Here is a 25,462-nt window from a genome sequence, read left to right on the forward strand (position 1 = left end):
GCAATCCTTCTATTTTAATATTTTCTTTACAACATGAATATTTGAAATAAAGTAAATAATATTTTAGAAAAAAAAATATTTTAAATGTTATCCTCTTGCACCGATTGACCATCCCTGGTGTGCGTTTGCTGCCCCATCGCGGCGAATTTAGATATCAACCATGCGTACTAAACACATCACTGACAGCTTCACGTGGGTCTAGAAACAGACATCCCCCTTTTAGGTGGTAAACATTCCAACCCACACAGTGTGCAAGCAAGAGACAGTTGCCGTATGCCACAATCGAGCGAGAAAGAGACGGAACCTTGGCACACGCGAAGCAAAATAGTGAAATACCTTCCCACCGCAGCCAGTGGACGGCACATTCAACCCTGCCGGAAGGTGTCTGGCATTTTAGTTTTCAATTAAACAGGCACACATATTGCGTAATTGTGGGTGAAAAATTGCGAGTAAAATAGAAAAAAATATTGCAACGCAAAAAAAATCACCCACAACAGCACGTTACTCCACACTCCCCCGGTGCAAGGTTGTTGAGCCCTGCCCACCGAGCCGAGCTAATCTCGCACGCGGAACTAGAAAAAGAGGAAGCGGGAAAAGACGATGCGGCCTCTCGCGGTGTGTGTTGTGTCGCGCGCGCGTACCCTAAAGTTGTGTGTTTTAAATTGCGTTTAATACGAACTTCTACGCCGTTTGGTTTTGCGGGCACCAACCAAACCCGAGTGGACAATTGATTGGTAAGCTTGTGTTTTTTTTTGTTGGTGTGTGCTGCATTTACCCGCCCACTCTACAAGTGTGTGTTTGCGTGTGTGTTTGTGTGTGGGGTTGCGCGTGTTTCGATTATGAAGTGAGACAAGATCACGTCCAAGTAAGGTGCAGCGCGCTGGGACGGGCGACGCGCCGATTCTCTCCCACGACCAGATCTCGAGATCAATCTGTGTGTGCTGATCATTAGTTTTACACAAATCCAGCTCATGTGTGTGCCCTTGTTGGTATGTGTGTGTTTGTTTGGATGAGACTTTCAGTGTGTGTGTGGGGGGTTGTTGTGTGAAAATCTCTAGCAAAGTAATTAAAATCTAGTGCTGTGCTCCCTCACAAATCGCTCCCTCCGTTTCGAGGGAAGGGGGCCGTCATCTCAATTTCCGCTCCGCTCGCCACACACCGGAGACACGCTGTGAAACGGGCGACCTTGGGGCGCTACTTTACGTCACCGTAGCGGACGGCCACACACTGCAATCAAAATGAAGCAAATCGCCCTTCTTGAACTGCCCGTTCCCATCGTAACCGTTCGGTTCCGCCGCGCGTCATCGTCTGCCCTTCCCTTGGCTCACAGGGACACAGCAAACCCACCCAAACCCCCCCGAACGGGAGGTAGGGGTTGGCGATTTCATTCTTCCCCCTTTTGGTGCATCACGATCCGTGCGAAAGGGACGGCGAGCGCGCTAGAGATGATCCGTGTGACATAATGCAATGTTTTTGCGCCCCTTTCCCTAACCTTTTGCGGTGAAGCGTCTACCAGGCAGGGGCTGCCCAACTGTTTTACACGTGGAAATGAAAAAAAATGTCTTGCAGCTGTTTCCAGTGTTTGTAAAGCGTGTATTATTTTTTTTGGTTAATCTCTGCACACACAAATAAACCTTGCTAGGTGCCTGCGAATGTTTGTGTGTGTGTGTATGTGTGTATGTCAGTGCATGTTTGTAATTGCGCGCCATTCGTACCGTTTCGAGCCTGCCTCGTGGAGCACGAAACGAAATTTAAAAGTAAAAAAGCACACACATAAACATAGAAACAACAACACAAAAAGCGAAACAACTGCCCGCGTAGAGCTGACACACTAAACGCACGAGCGCGACAATGTGACGCCGTCTTTTTTTTCATTCTGTTGTTGCTGCTGCTACGGTGGAACCACTAAAGGTCTCTGTGGTCTGCCTCACCCACGCCTGACGCCCCTCCCCCTCCCTCCCTCTCTGCCAGCCTGTTGGAAACGCGAATGCAACAAGTTCATCATATCCTGGCCGTTCGACTTGGACAAGCTCTGCCCCAGCTTGAAGTGTTTCTATATATTTTTTTCTTCTTATTTTTTATTTTTGGGTGGATGACGGAGAATATTAGCCTAAACAAACGTTTGCAATGGGATGGAAAGGGAACTCCATGCGAGACGTTTCTGAGCTTCAATGTTTTGGAATTGGAGCTCTAAACAAGGTTCGAAGTGTTTATGTCATGCCACATAAATTCTTTAGGTCGTATTGCTCTTTTTTTTGTTGTTGGGGTGTTTTGAGCTCCAATATCGTGAACTGGTTGAGGACCATATTTTCCAAATGGGAAGATTAGACCAAACAAGGTTTTAGCTTTATTCGTCTCATGTACAATTCCTTTAGTCTCACTCCACTGAATACATTCCAGAACTCCAATGTCTCGAATAGAGCATACGTTCTTCAACTCTTTGGTGCGTGGTGATCAAATTTCGTTGCTTCCGTTTCTATTTCTCTTGTTTGTGCCTTCCCTCAAACTACTAGAATCCAATTGGATCGGTATTTGATGGTTCAAGCGAACTCCAAACAACGTTTGATGATCATTCCAATGGTTTTACATTTATTTATTTTTAAAAGTATCGAGCCTCCTTCGCCTACATACTCTACTACAGCTAAGCTCTTGTATTTTGTCTAACTCAGCAACCCGTATTAGTTTACAAGCTCTAATGACAGTATTAAACGTTTTAACACTTGGACCTTGAATTCTTGGACTTAAATAATAACGGCTCTCTAGGACAAAAAAAAAACAGTCACCAAAAGTTGACGGGATGTTAAGGGCTTAATAGGGACGTAAAAAATAACATTATTCATTTGTCAATTTTTATTCGTTTGTTTTGGCTTCAAGTTTTCAAGTTTTGGCTACAGTCTTTCCCCGAGAATAATGCGTTCCAGGAACATTGGCGTAACTCGGGATTTTCGCGCAAGTCGAATATTACGGTTTTCAGCCAAAATATGAATGATAAAAGGTTTGATAATATGAAGTGTCACTCCAATTCGTGTAACTCGAGTGTCGCTGCATGCGGCAAGAAAAACAATTTCTCAATTTTCTAGCCTGTTAAGGTATTATTATGACATTTTATTACTTCTTCTATAAAGATATATAAAAATTATATATCTTTATATTAATATCGGCAGATTCGCAGGTGCTGTCATTGACGTCAAATCCCATGCTAAAACCTTGCGGCAAAATCGCACGCAGCGAAAATCTGATCGTTCCCTAACTCGGTGAAAGACTGCACTTCCTGGCGCTCCCGGGGAGGGGAACTCCAGGGGTATCCTTTGGAATTTGTTGAACTCATCTACAGTATCTTTCCGTAATCGCTCCTCTTGGATGCACTTTAGGACCTCAATTCCACCAAATCATCGGAGCACAACGTATATGCACCCAACCAACCAGTTGAATCCGGTCTGCTGGCAAGCATTGTTGCAAGATTATTCAATTTTATAAGTTACTTGGCTTCGGGTTGAACATAGTTAGCACACCCCCTCCCACCCTCCTCGCCCTGCATTCCCTTTTTTGTTTCATTCCTGTTTTTTTTTCTTCCTGCTGCTCAGTGACGTTAACCTCAAGAGCTTGTTCTACGATTTGCATTCCTCTCCGCCCCACCTCAACCTCCTTCTTCCTCTCTCTCTCTCTCTCGGAATATCACACAATAAAATACAAACTTGAGATGCCTAGGTTATTTTTGTTTATACCACAGCGTGCATGCGCCCTCCACCACACCGCGCGCTACCCTGGATCGAAGACGGTCGAACCGAGTAGGGCAGACCGGGCACAAAGTGTCCGTATACGTGTCGTGGCCGTTAGAGCACTCCCACACACACACACACACACATACACAAACAAACGGGGTAGCGCGCGCACGCAACTGACGGAACATATGCGCATGTACTTGGGGCGCTAGATTTGTTGCTTCGATTTTGCTCTCGCGCCTCTACGTGTTGCTTCTTACAGTGCTTTTCTTTTTACGTTTTGCTCTTTTTTTCTCTTTCTTTCCATCTGTCTGCCCGCAGGATGGGATTCTGCGACGTTGATCGGTACGCACACACGTACACCCACGACGACGACGACGACGACGACGGTTTCGCCTGTGTGCGGCGGTCGGGTTTCTGCTCTCCCGCCCGCACTAGACGCAGTTACGCAGCGACAGTCGGTGGTGGTGGCAGTAGTATTAGTAGTAGTAATAGCAGTAGAGCACGGCTAGCGGCTCCCTAATCTCATCGCTCGCCATCATCAACGCGGGCACACAAACCGGGCCCAGTACTACCATAGCCAGTGCGTGCGCGTGTCACGACCGACGACCACTGGCACCAGTCAGATCCACTGCAGCTACTCTTCCATCAAATCACGCAACCCACCCGGGTCCCGCTATCAGCCACGCTATCAAACACGCGTCGTGCCTGACGCCTGATCCCGGGGACGGGCGCTCCAGAAATTACCGACTCCCACCAGGCACCCACCCGACCCGCACGTTCTCTACGATGGCGTCGAGGAATATTAGCGGCACCGTCGGCAGGACTGATCGTGCCCGCTGCATCGTCTAGTGCACGTGCAAGTGTATGTGTGTGTGTGAAGGTGTGTGATGTTAGGGCAATTTTGCCTAGGCAGCTCTCTGACTCTCTAGCGCAGCATCTCAACCGCGCTCCCCCGGTGGGGGGAACACCACCCCAAAACACAGAACAGTACCACCTCCCCCCCCCCCCCCCGCCACTCCTCAACAACGCGCAATCCAACCTCGTTTTGGTCCGGAAGAGGAGCATTATCAATTAGCAACTAGTAAGAAACGAAGGAAAAGCAACAGAAAACCTGACGACGCTCTCGACACGCGCTGCCCGATCGACATGGAAGAAACAGGTGAGTGTTGCTTGGGTACGGTTTGTGATATTTTTTTTTTTTTTTTTTGGGAGGATGGGGGGAGAGCTTTGTTTTAGTTGGAATGCGTCGGAAGGGTTGGCAAATGTTTCGAGGTCCGATGGGCTTATCGAACTCACTACTGTCTTGAATTTGAGATGGTTTAGCTAAGCACATTTATTGCGTTGCTGGACTCTGAAGTGGCGATCGGTAGGCCTACGTCATCCCCGCACTCGAGCGCAAGCCGACCAAGCATGTTTAGGCACACTCGTAGCATGGAAAATTCGAAAATCCTAGAACAAGCACGTGCTGCTGTTTAATAGCATTTGTGTAATGTGATGTGCTTTTTTTGTCTGATATTATTACAACACCAGCTTAAACTTAGCAAGCGAGAGTTTAAGAGATGCATACGATTCTAGGTATATTGACGAATTGATTTCATTCGCAGGCTATTTTTTTCTATTACAACAATGCAAATTCAATTTACATAATTCTACCTATCGTCTGTTTAGCCGTAATTCTGTTTATTGAATTGTTTTCAACTAATTTAATGTTATTGATGAAAAACCTCATACGTTTAGTGTCATTTTTCTGTGTATGCCTTTTAGTTCTGGTCTGATGGGTTCTTTCAATGAGGGACGGTTTACATCGTAGTTTCACAGCCTTGTTTTAAATTTACTGTGCTTATTACATACCCATCGGGAAGCCTTTTACGATCGCAGAATCGTAAAAAATGCTTGAAAACTCAATAAAAGATCGCTGTGAAACTTTCCCCCTACGGTCGGAAAGAAAAAGAAACTAAAATTTATGGAATAGGGAATAGCCGTGATGCACAACCTGCTATTCGGAACGCGCTTTCAATCGGAAACGTTTCCGACCAGCTCAAGGCTAGCGTAAAGTCACATCGAATGCAATTACAGGGCAATCCCTCATAACGAGTTTATTCCGTTCCAGTGACTATTCCGTATGAGAAAAACTGCGTTATGCGGGAGGCTCTTTCCCCTATAGTTTGCATGAAAAGAAACATATCTAGTTCTAGTCTAGCTGATAGAAAGTGCCTCACAAAATTATACGACACCTTTCCACCTGGCAATAGTATTATTTTAAACAATTGCTTATGATCGAAGCTCTTATTGGTCAGAGCAATAAACGTAATTAAAGAAATATTCAATTCAACAGATCGATGAGAGGTATTTGTTGACCCTTTAGATTGGACTTGGGCATTAAGATTCGGTTCATTTCAATGAATGTGAACTTACTTCGTGCATTTAAGTAGATGAACTGAACGGGAAAAGCAATTCTTTCATTCATTAAAATTTATGCATCACGACAATTATTTGGCAGATCAGGACCTTTTGAATTTCGACGAGCAGAACGTTCTTTTATGAACAACTAAGTACATTATGATTTATAAATAACCGATATACGACTATTAGATGAACGCGTGTCGTTCTTTAGAATGAATTGAATCACGATTGGGACTCGGACGATTTTGGTTATTGAGGCACACCTCTAATTTAGATCTGCTCGTTATGCGAAAAACTCGTATTAAGGGATACTCGTTATGAGTGCTATTCTCATTTCTATCGAATTTCTTGTGTGCATAGGTAAATTTATGTGTACAGAACTTCATAAAACACTATTTCGATGAACTCAAAAAAGCAAAAGATCAAATCCGAAAAAAATAAATATGGGGTAAAAATAGAGGAAAAGCATTATAAGCATAGAACTGGACAACAGAACTCCCAAAGAGCATTAATATCGTTCACATGGGACGAGCGGGCGATGTAGGCCCATATTGTGTCAGCAAGATGGAGCGTGGATGCGTCCTCCATTAAGACCGGAATAACAGATTGGCAGACAAAGGCACGAGACTGTGAGTGGTCGTCGGGTACTCCGCAGAGCAGGCCAAGACCGCAAAGCGGTTGTAGCGCCCAATAAATAAGCAGGTGGAAATACAATTGCTGTTTTAATAATTAAAGAGGTTTTGGACCTCTTGGGCCTCTGTCGCCTCTGTTAAGTTGTTTAGGTAACTTAAAACTTTCTACCACAGGTGCGTCAGACTATACTGGTTCGTCAAATCTGGCCTGCGGTAACTCGGCCCTTTTTATCAAGTGGTGTCAGACTATTCTAAAATAGTCGAATCTACAACATGATTATCTTAATTGATTATTATTATTAGGTTGTATAATTTTTTTTTAAGGTTATTAGTTTTTTAAATTCTTTTTGGTTCTTGGATAGAATTTCATCAATATTAATGTTCAGATTACAGGATTCCCTTAACTTTTTGTATCCGTTGCGCTCTGTTAGTATATGTCGGACTGAGATGTGTGTTTGCAGAGTGCTGGGGATTCTTTTGAAATCCTGTGACTGTGTGTTAGTTTGCTAAGACCAATTCACAGTCTTGATATTACTTGCTGATATTTATTGTTATGAAGATCTGGCCATGGCTTGATGATTAATTTGATGGAACGTAATTTGTTAGATAATTCTTGTTGCCTTGTTTTTTGCCAAGATTGTTCAATATCGTTTTTGCATTTTTTTTTCTTGTATCCTGTCTGGATATTATATCTGTATTTTTTATCGTTTGTGCTTCTAGCATCGTTTGAAAGTTTATCAGCTCGTTCGTTTCCTGAGATTCCTATATGGCTTGGAATCCAGCATAATTCGTCATTGGACCTATTGCAGATTTCTTTTCTATTGAAATAATGTGTGGATCTTTTGTACGTCCATGTTCAAACGCTGCCAGAACGCTTACACTACCAGTAGAGATTATGTTTGAATTCTATTCAGTACAGTCCTCTTCGGCTGCTATGCTTATTGCAATGGCTTCTGCTGAGAAAATGGAGGTGTGATCAGGAAGTTTTATAGCGCATTTTGTGTTTTTCTAGTATATCCCACAACCAGCATACTTGGAATCAATCGAGCCGTCAGTGAATATTTGGTTATAATTGGAGTAGTTTTGATTAATATGGTCTATTGCGAGTTGATATGCTTGTGTAGGGATTGCTCTCGAGTGGTTTTGAATGGTCCTGCCTATTTTTGGAGAGTTTTGGTTCCATGGAGGTGGAAATAAAAGATTCATGCCACTACTATTCTTCTTTTTGGCTTGATGACCTACGAGGTCATACCAGCCTATAAGGCTTCCGAGACGCGGTCATGTCCGTTGTGTACGGAATAGGGTTTTTGAAGTATTTCTTCGTTTCGTGGCTTTTGCGGTGGTACGATCGTAAATGTTATAAGCACTTATGTTCTAGTGTTAAATTTATTACATGCATACAGCGCAAATTATTTGAAAACTGATTTATAATTACAGTCGGTGAAGCTAAATTTTTGCTCTAACTCACCTATTTTTGTCTCCAAGGCACCAATTTTTGACAGTGTGCATCTTTTTTTTGTCTGTAAGGCAACAGTTTTTGACTGCAAATCAATTGTTTTCACCTGATGTCTGAAACTGTCTGTTCCCAAAGTATTCAGTAAAACTCTTATACCAATCATGCAAGTTTTAATGTAGTGAAAAAAAATGTCGTTATTTGACAAGTGTAAACAACGTTTTGAGAATGTATTGAATGTCATTAGTTTTTCCACTAACAAACACAATCAAATTAGCAATACGGCCTTTTTGTACGGCCGTTCCTCCTGAATAAAAAAAAAAGCAAAAACAAAATATTATTAAATCGGTAATCGGCACGTTTTTTTGTAGTCTTGGCATAAATCTGCTAAAATACCTTGTATATTTATCATGATTCCTACGAGTGTCAAGCATTGTTCACTTACTTACAGACAAAAATAAGTGCGTTGAGTGAAAAACTGTTGCGCACTGTTAAAAGTTGATCCCTTAAGCCCGCGTTGAAAGCCCCAGTGAAAATGAACGTGAAATTTTGAGTTTTTCTGCTATATTTTAATCAATTTTTACCAGCATATGGCTTATTGTACACCAAAAGAAAGGATATTCAATTCCCCAACTATCTAGACTTTACAAAAATTTTAGTTAATAAATTAAATGCATTTCCCAGCAAGGCCCCAGTGATTCCCAGCATTGTTCACGGTGAAAAAAATAGTGGTTAGCGGGGAATTACAAGGAAATTTATCCATATATTCATAGTAATAGTATGGTTGTTCATAGTAAACCATATATTCCAGTAAATCATAACATTAATTTTGTTACTAATGCAATAACCACAGCAAATTGTACCGAATCTGACAATTATGCAATCGAAGATGACAATTGTGACAATTAAATTGGACAGAGTAGCTTCGAGGTGTATTAAAAAGATCCATAGGTGGTATTCTTAATCCACCTTGGATACCTTACACCATCTGACGTGTTATCAAGTGGTAGACAGTGGAGTCTAAAAAGACGATTGTTTTAAACAAGCGGAAAGTTGTTTATTGGACCTGCAAACTCTGTAACACGGACCTATCTGTTACAAGATATTAAGATTTAAAGTCAGTAATCCCTGGTTTCACCATGCGATTCATCTTGAAGAAGATGGCATAATACAGAACACGACACGTACCATCTCTTCATTCACTTCAAAGCCGCATGTGATAGCATAGCCAGGGTAAAACTCAACGACGCTATGAGCTCTTTTGGAATCCCGGCCAAATTGATAAGGCTATTTAGAATGACTATGACTTTCCAGGCGAAGGTGGATGGAAAACTCTCAGGGCTCAGGGTGGAGACTACGGGAACCATCTTTCATAGGTCAACCCAGATCCTGGCATACGCCGATGAAATTGACATCATTGGTCTGTGGCTCTCCTATGTAGCAGAAACCTACCAAGGGATCGAGCAGGCGGCAGAGAGCCTCGGATTGTAGATAAACAAGACAAAGACCAAACTGAGGGTGGCAACATCAGCGGACCTACCAATAAATAATCAGAACCTACGTAGGCGTGACGTACAGACAGGAACTTTTAAAGATGTCCCAGAATTCACCTATCTTGGCACAAAGGTCAGCAACGACAATAGCATAGTAGCTGAGTTGCGGGCAAGGATGCTGGCTGCCAAGCGGTCATTCTACAGCCTGAGAAATGAGTTCACTTCAAAGAACCTGTCGCGACGGACGAAGCTGGGACTATATAGTACCTATATAGTACCGGTACTCACATACACCTCTGAGACACGGGCACTGTCCAAATCTGACGAAACTCTCTTTGTTGCGTTCGAGAGGAAGATGCTCAGAAAGATACTTTGCCCCGTATGTGTGGAAGGACAATGGAGGAGCCGTTATAACAGCGAGCTATATGAGATGTACGGCGACCTCACTGTGGTGCAGCGTATCAAGCTCGCCAGGCTCCGGTGGGCTGGCCATGTTGTACGCATGGAAACGGACGACCCAGCCCTTTAAGTCTTTTTAGACCGTCAACAAGGACAGAGGAGGAGTGGTAGACCCAAATTGAGATTGGCAAGATGACGTGGAGGTGTCAAAGTCAGTAATCCCTGACTATCAGCATATTGATATTGAGGCATTGGCACTCAAGATGTTAATAATTGTTTGGGGAAGTTAGAACATTCATCATTACCTTACGCATTTATTTTACTATCTGCTTTTCTCGTGATGAAATGTGTAAGATATGTTTATTTCTTTGTTGTAATTAAAGCTACGGGAATTATTTGGGGACTGATGGAATATTCGGTACATTGTTTGTTTTGGGCAAAATGTTGGATGTCCCGCCTTGATCTGTAATCTTGCAAGGCCATGTAATGTTGTTCTTTGATGAATATTTGGTTTGATTATGAAGGGGAACTTTAAGTCCAGCCCTTTAGCTCCCATGAATTTATCTAACAGAGAAATGATACAGTTTGGTGGCTTTGCGCCTTCACCTTTGCTGCCAACTCCCGGTGTCAATGACGTCCCCTGCACTCTAGAGGGTCAAGTGCATCCATTTCGAAATCGGCCTAATTAAATCGTAACCTCCCCAACACCGGAGATCATATGACCGTACCGGTAGTCCGTGCGGCACCTCCAACCTCGATTTAATTGCCTGTCAGTAATTAGACTAAATTAGAGGTGTCTCATTGGTAGCCGTTCGGCAAGCAAGACGACCACAACAAGCGCAACGACAAACAAACATTACTCAAATACACGGCAAAGGGACATTATCATGGGGAGCTTTGATACATTACGAAGCACCTGTTTGTTCGGTTTATATCTAATGCTAATTACTTTCCACACACACGCACATACACTCCCCGGCTAGGCGTTCCGGAACTATCGCGGTGCATTTTCTCCCGATAAGATGTCCACTTTTGATTATGTATCTCGTGCTAAATGGGCAAGATAACGAGCCGGCCCGGGCTTGTAAACTGAGCCAAGCGCACTCACGAGAAGCGCCACAGTGTTCTGCGGGCCGTTTGTGCGATAGAAAGGTTCGTTTCTTGGAGCGTGATTCTCGTGAACCTCTGTGGTTTTTTTTCGGGTAAGCTCTTTGCAAAATAAAAACATCCGGTTTTGCCTGTGTCGGCAGGTGTCAGAAGGCACACCTCTCCCCGGGCCATTATCCTTCGATCTAACCTCCGCCAAGGCCCACCAGACCTGGGCCTGCGCTGATCTTTCCGCAGTGTGCACTGTACCGTCGCGTGGCCATAATGAGCCCCCTCTCGGCGCACATCGCTTATCGGCAACAGCATAAGAACAAGTCTTGATTGGGTGTTGGTCAGTGGGTCGATCTGTGCGCCATTGCATTGAGAGGCTTGAGAGTGTTTGATCGTTCGAAAGCAAATTGCACCCACAGGCGGTGGCGCATTCTAGCCGTGGCTTGCGCAACCGTTTACTACCCTTGCGGATGGCCGCGTGCGAGTGTGTGTTGGTGTGTGTCATTTGTTGGCGGTTAGACAGGAAGCGAAGTTGCAAGATAAAGGGAGCCGTCTTTGCACCTTTTTGCTGCGGTCAGTGGCTACGTTATCTACTTCCTTGCTCCCACACACACAAATACGTAGACACGGACACACCATTACCTTGAGACGGAGACGACGGTTTCTTCATCCTGCCGCTGCTCAGCATTGATACGGCTGTCTCACTTGCGCGCCCAGTAAAGTGGTAATAATTGCGAATTACCTCGCCCCACCAGACACACCAGACAACGCACGGAGATCAGTGGTTCGATGTTTCTTCGCCACGGGACACACAGACGCTCACAGACTCTCTCCCTGCAAACAGTTTGAAGTACAGCTTGGAAGCATTAGTGCTGAATGTCCGTAGAAGACCGAAACCGACGAGTACAATATTCAGATGTCCACTTTTACTAACGCTCTTCTCTCTCTCTCTCGCTCTTTCCTCCCACACAGAAACTCATGCAGTGGCAGCGGGCGTCAAGCACAGCGGCAGCATGTCCAACCTGAGCGACATATCGGGCAACACGGCGGTACCGGCCGGTGCGCATGCCGGGCCCGGCCGCCCCCGCATGGACATTGCGGCCGTGATTGACTGCGAGAAGAGCGCGTGCCTGAGCCACCGGAAGGCGGCCCTCGAGGAGGTGCAGCAGGCGTGCGCCGCGGTCGGTGCGAACCTGCAGCTGCTGCCGTTCGATGTGCTCGACTACCACAACGAGAACAACAACAAGCTCGAGTACTTCTACAACGCGGACGTGGTCGTGGTCGACCTGAGCGTCCAGACGCAGCAGAGCACGCTGTGCTACCTGCTCGGCGTGCGCGAAAGCTTCAAGATGAAGGAAAACATCGTCATCTACAACGACACGCAGACGGAGGCGACGCTGCGCATGAAGATCTCGTGCGGCAACTATCAGTTCCTCTCGTACCGGCTGCACGAGAATGGTGGCGCGATCGTCACCAGCCCGCTCAAGCTGGAGGAGACGGCAGGGACGGTGGCCGCCGCGTCCCAGCTCGCCCAGCAGCCGACGACGCTGGCGGTGGCCCTGCGCCGCCTCTTCCAGGACGTCGAGATCCAGTCGAAGACGCACCTGCGCGAAAAGTTCCTCGCCGATCTGCGCAGCCTGCGCGACCAGCACGCGGGCAACGTGGAGGAGCTGCAGCGCATGCTGCGCAACCTGCGCAAGCGGCTGGACGATCCGCAGGTCCTGTCCAAAGACATCCTGCAGACGTACATGCTCGCGCTGCGCGACGTGCAGGATTACGACGCGATGGTGCAGCTGGTGGACGATCTGCAAACGATACCGAACAAGCAGAGCTACATCAACACCGGCCACATGCACTACCTGTACGCGTTTGCGCTGAACCGGCGCAACCACGAGGGTGACCGGGAGCGGGCGCTGCGCACCTGCACCAAGGCGCTGGAGAAGAAGGAGAACCACTTCCCGGACATGCTGTGCCTGTACGGGCGCATCTACAAGGACATCTTCGTCGAGTCGAACCACACCGACCGGGAGAGCCTGAAGAACGCGATCATCTGGTACCGGAAGTCGTTCGAGGTGCAGCCGAACGAGTTCGCCGGCATCAATCTCGCCACGCTGCTCGTGATCGACGGGAAGGACTTTACCGACAGCGAGCTGCAGCACATCGGCATGAAGCTGAACAATCTGATCGGGAAGAAGGGTTCGCTCGCGCAGATCAAGGACTACTGGAACGTGGCGACGTACTTCGAGATCTCGGTGCTGGCAGAGAACTACGCGAAAGCGATCCAGGCGGCGGAGTGCATGTTCAAGCTGCGGCCGCCGAAATGGTACCTGAAGTCGACCATCGGCAACATCACGCTGATCGATCGGGCCCGTAAGCGCACGGAGGAGCCGGCGGGCATCAGCATCGAGCAGCAGATCTTCCAGTTCTGGATGGAGTTTTTCCTCGAGGCGACGGCGCGCGAACCGTCCAGCATGGTGCGCTTCCCGATACTGATCCTCGAGCCGCAGAAGATCTACATGCCGAGCTACGTGTCGATCCACATGGACGCGGAGCAGAAGTCGATCGACATCAGCAACGTTTGCCAGCAGCACGCGAAGGGCACCTGCCTGAAGCTGCACGATTTCAACTTTCTCGCGAGCCAAATCAAATCGGTCAGCCTGTACAAGCGGGACGAGCGGTGCGCCTACCTGTACGTACACCACAACTCGGACGACTTCCAGATGTTCTTCCCGTCGGTCCAGTGCCGGCAGACGTTCTACGACCTGATCCTGCAGATGACCGCCGACCAGGGCTCGGGCTTTATCGATCTGTCCGCGGCCGAGACGACGGCGGACGAGCTGAAGTACGAGTACGACCTGGACGACGAGGGCCAGCGCATCCTGCTCGGCAAGGGCACGTACGGCGCGGTGTACGCGGCCCGCGACCTCACCACGCAGGTCAAGATTGCGGTGAAGGAGGTGTACGAGCGCAACACGCACGACGTCCAGCCGCTGCACGAGGAGATCAAGCTGCACTCGCAGCTGCGCCACCGGAACATCGTCCAGTACTGGGGCTCCAAGTCGGAGAACCAGTACTTCAAAATTTTCATGGAACAGGTGCCGGGCGGCTCGCTGTCCGCCCTGCTCAGCTCCAAGTGGGGCCCGCTCAAGGACAGCGAGACGACGATCGCGTTCTACTCGCGCCAAATACTGGAGGGGCTCAAGTACCTGCACGACCAGAAGATCGTGCACCGCGACATCAAGGGCGGCAACGTGCTGGTCAACACGTACAGCGGCGTGGTGAAGATATCCGACTTCGGCACGTCCAAGCGGCTGGCCGGCATCAACCCGGCGACGGAAACGTTCACCGGCACGCTCCAGTACATGGCGCCGGAGGTGATCGACCAAGGCGTGCGGGGGTACGGCCCGGCCGCCGACATCTGGTCGTTCGGGTGCACCGTGGTCGAGATGGCCACCGGCAAGCCGCCATTCGTCGAGCTCGGCTGCCCGCAGGCGGCCATGTTTAAGGTCGGCTTCTACAAGACGCACCCGACCATCCCGGAGGAGCTGTCCAGCATGGCGAAAAACTTCATCCTGCGCTGCTTCGAGGTGAACGTGGACAAACGGGCGACCGCCACCGAGCTGCTGGAGGATCCGTTCCTCTGCGAGTGAGTGACCAGTGGCATAGAGGGGGGGTTTTCTATTAATATTATTATTTGAAATAACGTCACTGATGTGCTTTTCCCCAACAGGAAACACAAAAAGATGCGCCCCTCGTTCAGCAGCAGCAGCACGATCAGCGGACTGCCCCATCCGGGCGCTAGCGAGTTCTCCCGCAGCGTCAGCATGCCCGCCGACCGGCACAACTCGAAAACGCTCACCACGCAGGAAAGCTCGGCCAGCTGCAACACACCCACCTTCAGCTCCGAAACCGAGTAAGTGACGCAGACATTCGTTTTTTTTTCTCTCTCTTTACCCTCCCAGCAAGCTTGCTCCCCTTTTGCTTGTAGTAGTGTAGCGCTCCTTGCTTTCGTCTTTCTTTCTAAATTAGTTGTTTCATCTTGTTTTTTTTCTGTTGTATCACTTTGCTTTCTGTTATTTACTATTCCATATTCTCTAGTTTTCCCATCGCTTTAAATTATTTGATTACTCTTTACTATGCCATTTCCCCCTTGGTTGGTTCATTTAGAAATGGGACACTTTGGCAATTTGTGGCGAATAAGAACATGAATTAAGATTTGTATAAGAAAGAATGCCTTAAGAAACGAATTTTGCCATCTATTAGGTCTCATGATGGTCCAATCATGTTTTGGCCTGATCTAGCAAGCTGCTATTACAGCAAAGACGTGCTGCAATGGAACAACGATACAGGGATTTCCAGGGGTTCTCATAGTTGTGGGACACTTTCTCGATTCTTTCTTATAGGAAGTGAACTTGATGTGTTGGGAATTGGACTCTATGGCACCCTCTTTGGACAGGCTTCTTGGAATTTGCTATTGGATTTGTCCAAAAAGGATGCTATCGAGTCCAATTCCTGTTACATTAAGCTCATTTCACTTCAGAAAGAGTCAATAAAGTGTCCCACTGCTATGAGAACTCCTGGAAAACCCTGTAATGGTGTGAAATTCATATCAGAAAACCTGAATGAATCCACCCACAGATTGCCCAAAGTTTCGCCAAACAGAGCGATATTGGGCAATAATGAAACAATTATTAGATAAAAAGGGAGCAGTAACTAAGGACGTCATACAAATGTAGAATTGGTGGAATTTACTGGCCAGATCTGTGACTGAAGCAGCAGTGCGCCGGTTGATAGACAGTATCAAAATAAAAGTTAGGGAATTTAAAAAAAAAGGCAAAGTATATATTTCATATATATATTTTTTTAAATTTATTGCAACAAAAGCTATCATCAGTGCTGCTAAATGTCACGAGCAGCACGAGATATTCGAAAACGAAAGCAATGAACATATCCGTGGTAGCTTGATGCTCATTGCTGATACTCAATGAAAGTGTGTCATGACATGGCCAAACATTGTTTCAGCTACCAACACTTGGAACGAACGCTTGGACTGGAACGAAGCTCAAATCAGTTGACGTACACAACTAAGATGATCAGGGGTGAGACTCAAACAGTCAGAGGACCAATCACATGCTTAGTGACATTTTGTTTAGCACCCAACTCTTGATTACTCACTTGGTCACGATATTTTGTGTCGGTGATAATCACGGCATTCTTGGAATATACTTGGCGTGTGGTTCCAAGCAGTAAAATAAGCACCAGAGCGTGAAACGATGCTCATTTTGTTTCTTGGAACCACTCGCTTGCACCGCATATCTCCCATGACTATCGGGATGTTCACCGACTGGACATGCCGCGACAAAGTGCAGCTCATGACGCTGACATTTTTTTTTCATCCGGAATTTGTCATGACACAGTAAAAAAAAAAAGTCATGACATAGTGACTGACCAAGCGTTGGTCGCTAAAATGTCACGAAGCATTCATTAATCATACCAATAGTGTTGATTATCACCTCTGTTTATCACAATTGAGTACGTGAAACTGACATGGGTGTTTTTTTCAGGTTTTTTATGACAGTGACAGTGACATTTTGCAACACTGCCTATGATTCATCCAAACCAACATTTTTCAGTTGGATCAATGCAAAGTGACCCATTTCTAAATGATATAAGCCTCAACTCACACCCGTTTGTGTGTTTGTATTTTACCTTTTTGTTCGTCCTTAATAATCTGTGCTTTTCTTGTTTTTTTTTCTTTCTCTTTTTTTTCTTTCATTCTCACGCGGCCTGTACACGTGTTTTTTTGTCTTCTTCTTCTTCGTGCTGTACTCTTATCAAAAAATGTTTATTTACAAATTATACATTTACCACGCGATACTACTTTCGTGTTGATGTTGTTCCATGTTTAATTGGTTTAATTTTTGCTCATGCACACAACAACTACACATACAACAACAATTTCATTGTTTTCTTTGTTTTGCCTAAACATCGTTCCCTTTTCGTACAAATATTTACCGTTTCATGTATGTGTGTTTTTCCGCGTGTTTGGTATTTGCCTTTTGCTATTATTTTTCTCCCACCTTTTTGTATTTGTCGCTTGCTCAAAATTCATCCTACGGGGTTTAAAAAAACGCGTTCAATATCGAACATGGCCTTCCGCCTGGTCGCATAACAAAAAAAAAAATAAACAAATTTGTCGATAACGTGTTTCGAAAACGTGTTCTCGCGCGTGTTATCGGGCTCTCCCATGCGGGTGCACTTTGTCAGAGCGTCATCGATACCGCCGCTGAACGCTACGATCGGCGTCCAGACGGCAAGCCGGTCGGTGACCGAGCGGAAAAACAAACATTCGTTCCAGCTGACGCCGATCAAGATGCCCAAGCACGGCATCAGCAGCATCGGGTAAGTCGAGGAGGAGGGGGGGCGGGAGTGGCGAGATCCCGGACCGCACGCGGACAAAGTTGGACTGACTAGTGGACATTTATTCGGTAGCTGTGTGGGACGTCGTGGGCACTCATAAGCTAATCGTGTGGTTCGCCGTTTGCATTTGCAGAAATCTCGCGGAAACGCCCTCACTGGAGATGGATTCCGCCGAACAGACGTCGACCGTGTTTCAGCTCAATCGGCGCAGCTCCTCCGGAGGTTTGCTGTCACCGGAGGTGAGAGGCATTTTCCTCCTTTAGTTTGCTTTTTTTTTGTGAATTTTGTTTAAAAAAATATATATATATATTAATTCCTAATTCACCAGATTGATATTACGACGTCGACCGCGAGCAAGCTGCCGCTGGCGGGCGACGCGAACGAGAGCGACGGCTTCTACCTGCTGAAGAAGGACTCGCAGCGGCGCCAAACGCTCGACAAGGTGCTGTGCCACGACGTCACCAAGATCTGCGAGCTGTGGCTGACCAAGATCGAGCCGGACGCGAACCAGGAGCTAGCGATCACGCGCGACCACCTCGTGATGCTGCTGAACGGGCTGCGCAAGTACATTGCGGAGCAACGCACCGACACGCTCGAGCAGGCGATCGCGCAGCTGAAGGAGCAGCCGAACTTCAACGACATCGCGATCGTGCAGCTGCATCTCGCGCTGTACGCGTTCCAGAACACGGTCATCACGGTGCTGCGCTCGCACAACATCAAGCCGCATTGGATGTTCGCGCTGGAGAATCTGGTGAAGAGTGCGGTGCACGCGGGCATCACCATCCTGTCGCCGAAGCTCGGCGCCAACCTGGCCGGCAACGCACCGAACGACGACGAGTACGACGAGGAAAGCAACGAGCTGGGCGGACAGGCGGGCCCAGCGCCGCCGGCCGCCCGTGCGCCGCTGGTGAACGGGCGGTTTGCGCCAGCAGCGGCACAGGACGAGCGGGACGGCTCGGCGTACGACTGCGAGTACGATATGTACGATCTCATGGCGGAGGGCGGGGGCGCCGGCGACGAGGACCCAATGGACGAGCTGGACGATCCGCTCACCGGCACGTCCAGCGGGCACGGTACGCTGCGGGGCATGAAGCCGCGGGCCCGCAGCCACGGCACGGACGTCGGGCCGGGCACGCCGCTGCAGAAGAAAACGCGCTGGAAAACGTGGCGCGAACAGGTCGAGGCACTGAGGGCGGAAAATCAAAGACTGAAGGAGTACCTGCTGGAATCTCAACAATCCTACCACGGTGCGTTCCGCGCGGTGCTGCAGAGCGGGGCGTTCGCCCGCTGCCTTACCGACCAGCTGGTCGCACTGATGGAGCGCTGCCTGCACGAGCACGGCACCGGCCCCGAGCTTGGCGATGGGGAGGAGACGTTCGGGGATGGTGCTGCTGCTGCTGGTGGTGGTGGTAGGGTACGGCGTACGGCGCAACCCTGGAACCGGATGCCACCGGTCGGGCAGACGGCGACGGATCGACCGACACAGTGCGCATCGGACCGGGTCGTTGCAACGGAGGATGGCCAGAACGTGGAGGAGGCAGATGAGGACGAGGAGATGGGTGATCTGCGGCTGGCAGAGTGGCTGCAGGCGCAGGGCATCAAGCGCCCGGAGTGCCAGCGGCGGATACTGCGCGAGGGCTTCCTGTGCGACGACTTCCTCTACGATCTGGAGCGGGACGATCTGCGCCGGTTGGGACTGAAGTAAGTAACGGCAGGCTTAATCGATTTGTTTAGTCAACTGGAAAACAAAAATAGATTAAACTGAGCCTGAGTTCTCAGAGTTGTGGGACACCTCCTTGACTCTTTCTTATGGGACTCTATGCCACCCTTTTTGTACAGGCTCGCTGAAAATTCGTGTTGGATTTGTCCAACAAGGATGCTATAGAGTCCAATTCCCAATAACATTAAGTTAATTTCTTGCAAGAAAGAGTCAATAAAGTGTCCCACAGCTATGAGAACTCCTGAAAAACTCTGTAAATGAACGTAAAATTTAACCGCTAATCAATCCGTGGTTTTAAAATTATGCGATTTTTGAGCCCTTTGACACTTAGTATTAAGTAATCGTATTGAACATTCACTAGCTTCACATTGACGATGGAGTTGAGATTACATTTAGTTCTGTTGTATGACTCGGGAGCCCTCATCATATGAGAAATAGTCAATTTCGAGGAGCAGAATATAAATTAGGAACATATTCCAAGCAGGCAGTTCGTTGCTTGTCGTGTCGATAGTGCCTTTAAACTTGTTTGAACGTGTGATATAATCCATAATATGTATGTCTTCCCATTTGCTAATGCAAGTCTTTGCTCGCCTTCCCATTGCAGGATCGGGGAAGAGCTACGAATCTGGAACGCGCTCAAGCGTCACCGCCGACTGCATCCACCAAAGCGACCGTCCGCCGACTGCGATTCGGTCCACAACATCAACAACAACTGCTTGAATGACCATCATACCGCCGGCCTCGATACGCGATAGACAAACGCGCGCACCGAATTTGCCTTTTGCACACACCCACACACACCTCCCTCCAACCGACGTGTGTGCAGCTCCGGCAGGAGCAAACTCAAGTGTCAAGTGTCCTTGAAAGTCGATCCACTCGGTCGCAGAGCAGGAGAGACCACTCCTCTTTACACCATGCAAACAACCTGTGATGCAAAACACGCTGCTCGAAACAATCACGCGATCGAACGCTGCTCCTAGCCAGCAGCAACAGCAGCAGCAGACGAATCCGTCGTGCCGAGTCGCAGCCATATCGATTTGGAAGCCATCGAAAGCCAACCGAAGCTTACAAAACAATCATAACACATTTATTAGAGAATAATCAGTCACAGCAAAGCAACCACTCAGTGGCGGTCCGTTTCGGGGGCCAATAAAACGCGCGCACAAAGAAGAAGAAGACGAAAACACACACACAACTATCTCCCCTAGAAGCATTAATGCCAATAGCGCGCGGGGTTCTAGGGACATTGCGCATAAGGAATATCCGCCTGGTGTGTGTATTTGTATGTGTGTTGCAAAACACATTTTTCCCCTCCCCACAATGTTCTTTTCCCGCTTGGTGTGATAGTTCCGCACACGTGCGTATGTTGATTAAAGTAAAAAAAAAAAAACACAAAGAAGAAATTGCTGATATTGTAAGTAACATTGATTCGATAAATAAAGGCACGAAAAAAATCTGAAAATCGTTGTGTGATATAAGCGCATTCGGGGCAAGGAAAAAAGTCGTCACGTGCTTCTTTTTTTGAAAGGCAATATATTGTACTTTATTGTTTTGGTCAGAAAAAAAAATTAACAAGAAACAACATCGATAAAGCAAAAACCCCCATTTTGTCCAGATTTGTTTGAAAGTAGTCGAGAGAAAAGCATGTGGGGGAGTAGTAATACTTATTCTGGCGTAAGATCAAAATAGATTAGATATTTTTTCTAAAACTCACACACGCACATTACTTAGTTAGTGGTGTTAGTATAGTGTATAAATTGTGCCATGTTGGCGGTGTGTTCTTGATTTTTTGGAAATGTTCTACGCGCCGAAAGAAGCCTACCCAAAATTTGTTTTGAACTTTGTCCCTGGTCCTCTCCATACACCTTTCTTGTGTTTTCTCTTGTGCATTAATACTTGCGACATCCGCGGGGGTATTATTTATGTTATCGTGATCTTATAAAATGCCCAGAGCAAGAGCCAAACGCTTCTCTTTTCAATAAATAAGTTAATAATTTAAGTTGATGTTGTGTGATGCGATTGCTTGCTTACTCCCCATTGACGGACAAAAACAAAAACAAAGAAAAACGTACCGAAGGCTTGAGGGACAAATAGCATATTTGTAAATACAATACAGTTAGAATTTTAGTGTGCAGCATGAGCCGTGATAAAAGAAAAAAATGTCACGCCTTTCAGCAAGCGACGAACTGCTCGCGGCGGAAAAGCTAGCTCTCCGGGGCAACTCCTCTTTTCATTGTTTGTTTGTTTGTTTGTTGCTATGTTTTTCCTCCCCCGTCTGCTCCGTCTACTGCACCTTCGTCGTGGCCCTACTTGCCGAGCAGGATCTTCCTGGTGGCGCCAAAGTTGAGCCCGGCCTGGGTAGCGCCCTTGTTCGATCCGGCCTGCAGCCCGATCAGGCCCTCGCCGGCCCGCAGCTGCTCCTCGGTGAACTCGCGCCGATTCTCCTCGGCCGGCCGGGGTCCCAGGTACGGGCCGCGGAACTCCGGATGCTTGTAGCACTGGCGATGGAACGAAAAGAAGAAGAAGAAGAAGAAGAAAAAGCAGAGCGTCATTCTAGTGTCTATACTAAGCGACGGTAAACACTTACCGCTCGGCCCACGGCAAAGATGGTCGTCGTGACGAGGGCAACGTTTTTGCGATCCCACAGATCGGTCGTCTGGAAGAGGTCGACGTCGGCCACGCCGTACTTGATGCACGCCTTCTGGAACCTGCGAAGCAGCAGTAGACAGTTTTAGGGACATGATTGTTTTGTTGATGGACTTAAATTAGTATGTCTACTGGTACATTTTTGCAAAGACCTTGAAAGTGGTTGCAATAGACAGCTAAGCCTGTCCGGAAGTGCAGGCGCAAGATGATTGGATTTAATGAAAGATTCATAAAAAGAAATGATCGAAGCAATTCAGTTCAAACACATTCATTTTGCACCTGCACAAACGTTCCGTAAATTGCGCTTTCAATAATAGTATACCATGAATCAACGGACACAATGTGACACCTCCATCAGTCGATCTTCAACCGTGATGGCCAAAAAAGTGAAGCCCGTTCCGGCATCTACAGCATCCTGGAGCTATTAGACAACAATCAGAGCATCGAAAGAAAACCTGATTCGGAATGACCGATGACCCTGAGCGACTTCAGGCTCCAAAGTAAGCTGAAAATGAAAACCTACTGACAAGTACCTGTGCAATATGAACAAACATATCAGGGAGCAGAAATCGCGTCCACTGGCTACGCAGTGTCAGGCAATGTCCGACATCGCCCAGTTGCGTCCTATGGCTTTTTTTTCTGGACCAACATGATGCAAAACCTATACTCGAACAATTTTGTCGCGAAAGTGAAAAGGAATTGCTAAAAATTTAAGTCAGATGTTCAAAACATGCCTGCACGTATGTCTTCATCCGACATGAATTTCGAATAACTGATGACAGGCAGCTCGTAAGGTCCTAGGTTTATTTTTGGACGTAAGTTTAAATAATTACCTTTAGAAGGATGTTAATGGAAATAAATTATCGCGCATAGTTTTTATTTTCTTCTACAGGCAAACGAAAAAAGTCATTTGTTTAATACAAACGTTAATCCCCCTTAATGTATGCTATGTAATTTTTTGCAGAATTAGTTTGATGGCGATAATTAAATCATTCGATTACAACCTAAAGTGAAAAAAACGAAAGCAAATACAAAATATTGATTCCATCAATGCCCTTCCCCCTCCTAAATCCGACCAAGACTTCACTAGCGCCACCTAAACGATGTAAAATCGATGTAAATCGTACTGCAAACGCAGCAAAAACCCGTTTTGTTTGCCTTTTTTGTTGCACACAGCAACCCCGGGAGGATCTCGCACACGTTCTCGCCACAATCATCGGTGAGAGCAATCGATAAGCAATGGAACGGGAGCGCATGCACGCTTGTCGGGGGCTGCACATCTCTCAGCGCAAGGATTGGCGGCGATAACGGGGCGATCTCGGACACCGGTACACCCCTTGGGGAAGGGGGAGGGGTTGACATAAACACGGTACACACACATAAGGGAACCTGGGGCAAAATGGTTAGGTGGGGCGAAATGGTCACCTGCATTATTGGCAAATGAACACGTATACAATAACTTCTAATGATTGAAAAACATCAAATACAATTTTTAAATCTCACCATCAACCTAAGATCAACCCGAGAGCAACCATCAACCTCACCTTTCATAACCTAAGATTCCAAAATAAGTGCATAAAATAGCAAATGAACAAAACACTTAAATACTAAACTTAAATATCTACTCTTACAATTCTGCCAAGATGCAAGTGCTTAAACCAAGCCTAAAGTCCAATGTTGTGGTCCATTTTGCCCCTTTGTATTGGTTTGTTTTGACATTTCGTGTAAGATCATTTTGCCCCAAGGACTGTGTAGGAACGAAGTCAAGTGATATAGAACGATTGGACAAGTAGCCAAAAGTTCGTTACAGGCAGTTTTACATTTAAGAGCCCTTTCGATTCAAATTTGAATTTTGATAAAAATGATAAATAGGTCTGATAAATCACAGGAAAATTGTAAATTTGTTTTTGAATGTTTCACCAAATGTATTAATGTCTCTTTTAATAATAACGCTTTAAGAATTTGATTAGCTTCCCAAGGCTTTCTGCTGTCAAATGGCATCCAAGATGACCAAACCGATTTTGGATAATATTTGACCTCGTTCCTACACTGTCCTTGATTTTGCCCTATAGCAAGACCATTTTACCCCGCACAATACATTTTCCCGACGTATGACGTTGACTTTTAATATTCATATTAAACAAATTGGGCCGGTCTGGTGGTACAGTCATCAACCCGTACGACGTAACAACATGCCCGTCGGGTTCAAGTCCCGAATAGACCGCGCCCCCATACGTAGGACTGACTATCCTGCTATGGTAACAATAAGGCCCGTGGCAACGCTCATCGGATGCGATTTTATCGGACGAGATTTATATGGGTTTTGACAGATAACGTCGGACGTGCGATTTCGTCGTCCGACGTTATCTGTCAAATCCCATATAAATCGCGTCCGATAAAATCGCATCCGATGAGCGATGCCACCGCCCTAAGTCACTGAAAGCCAAGCTCACTTCACTAGTGGGTACTGGCAGGCCTTGACCGACAGCGGTTGTTGTGCCAAAGAAGAAGAAGAAGAAGATTAAACAAATATATTTGTATTCTACGTATATGTTTCTGATTGTTTTTCATGAATAAAACGTTGAAATATCAATTGCCGTCAAAATAGCAGTGTAAAGTGGTTATCCAATAAGATACAGACCAAAATCCTTAACTGGTCCATTTTGCCCCGCTTTCCCTACACACAAACACACGCACACCGAACAGCATCTTCTTGGTAGCGCGTGCGAGCAAACTCCTGAAAAGCGCATGCTTCATCGAAGAAATACTAACAACTAATTATTCGTAATAATTAACGAACAAATTAGGAACAAAAAACATGAAATCATGGACACATTAAATATGGAAAAGATGGCTTTTTTGCTATCAGCAATTTGCTATGTTTATGGGACAACAATAACTAAAGAAATCTCGTTAGGGAAGGCGGGGAAAAATGGACATGTTAAGCAGTTTAATGAATATGCATTCCAATTTTCTAGGAAACACAATTTGCTTACATGTATCTATGCATCTACGATTTGTATAAGGATACAAATTACCACATGGTCTTACGAACCCGAACCTGAACATGTTGAAAAACACCACGTGATACGCCAAAACACTAGGGAAATATGGACCAAAGCAACGGCGCTTAGGCAATGGTCAAACTTGTGTGCACGCGTCTTGAAATATTTTCTCTTTCTATCTTTCGATTGGCTGTTGAGGAAAGCCCTTCAAGTTAAAAAAAAAAATATTTCTAAAATCAAAACACCTTTTACACGTTTCAATCGACGAAAATGGAACTTATGAAGCTGTGTCCGTTAGTTATATTGTGAGGGCAAATACAACACCATAACCTCATCCAATCGCCACTTGTCAAAAGAGGCCCATTTTGTCCCATACGAAGCATTTTTTGTTTTGTTATAATAACAAAAATACACGTTGAAATGTTCTGCTTTACTCAGACAAATTGTTTAAAATTGCATATCTTAAAA

The 25,462-nt window shown here is 46.4% G+C and overlaps 2 protein-coding genes across 11 annotated transcripts in view; one reads left to right on the top strand and one right to left on the bottom strand.

The window, feature by feature from the left end:
- The first annotated feature begins 221 nt into the window (after positions 1 to 221).
- On the top strand, positions 222 to 20,805 carry LOC1272336 (mitogen-activated protein kinase kinase kinase 15). Of its 3 annotated transcripts, none has more exons than XM_061642152.1 (8): positions 222 to 734; positions 4,044 to 4,884; positions 12,176 to 14,849; positions 14,934 to 15,116; positions 17,471 to 17,605; positions 17,757 to 17,862; positions 17,952 to 19,324; positions 19,948 to 20,805. In XM_061642152.1, exons 2-8 carry the CDS (start codon positions 4,872 to 4,874, stop codon positions 20,096 to 20,098), a joined length of 4,635 nt encoding a protein of 1,544 aa, XP_061498136.1. In that variant the 5' UTR covers positions 222 to 734; positions 4,044 to 4,871; the 3' UTR covers positions 20,099 to 20,805. The 3 variants fall into 3 exon arrangements, with proteins under 3 accessions (XP_061498136.1, XP_061498138.1, XP_061498125.1); XM_061642141.1 differs by having other exon boundaries at positions 332 to 989; XM_061642154.1 differs by lacking the exon at positions 17,471 to 17,605 and having other exon boundaries at positions 250 to 734.
- A 50-nt stretch (positions 20,806 to 20,855) lies between these two features.
- LOC1272337 (muscle-specific protein 20) overlaps positions 20,856 to 25,462 on the bottom strand; it is a 31,738-nt gene continuing 27,131 nt past the window's right edge. For all 8 annotated transcript variants that reach the window (XM_003437042.2, XM_061642171.1, XM_061642185.1 and 5 more), the window contains 2 exons: positions 21,931 to 22,051; positions 20,856 to 21,841 (listed from right to left, as the gene is read on the bottom strand). In XM_003437042.2, coding sequence (XP_003437090.1) covers positions 21,650 to 21,841; positions 21,931 to 22,051 — 313 coding nt within the window. In that variant the 3' untranslated portion in view covers positions 20,856 to 21,649. The remainder of the gene's footprint in view (positions 21,842 to 21,930; positions 22,052 to 25,462) is intronic.

The sequence above is a fragment of the Anopheles gambiae genome, chromosome X (genome assembly GCF_943734735.2).
Source record: "Anopheles gambiae chromosome X, idAnoGambNW_F1_1, whole genome shotgun sequence".
Classification (NCBI taxonomy): domain Eukaryota; kingdom Metazoa; phylum Arthropoda; class Insecta; order Diptera; family Culicidae; genus Anopheles; species Anopheles gambiae.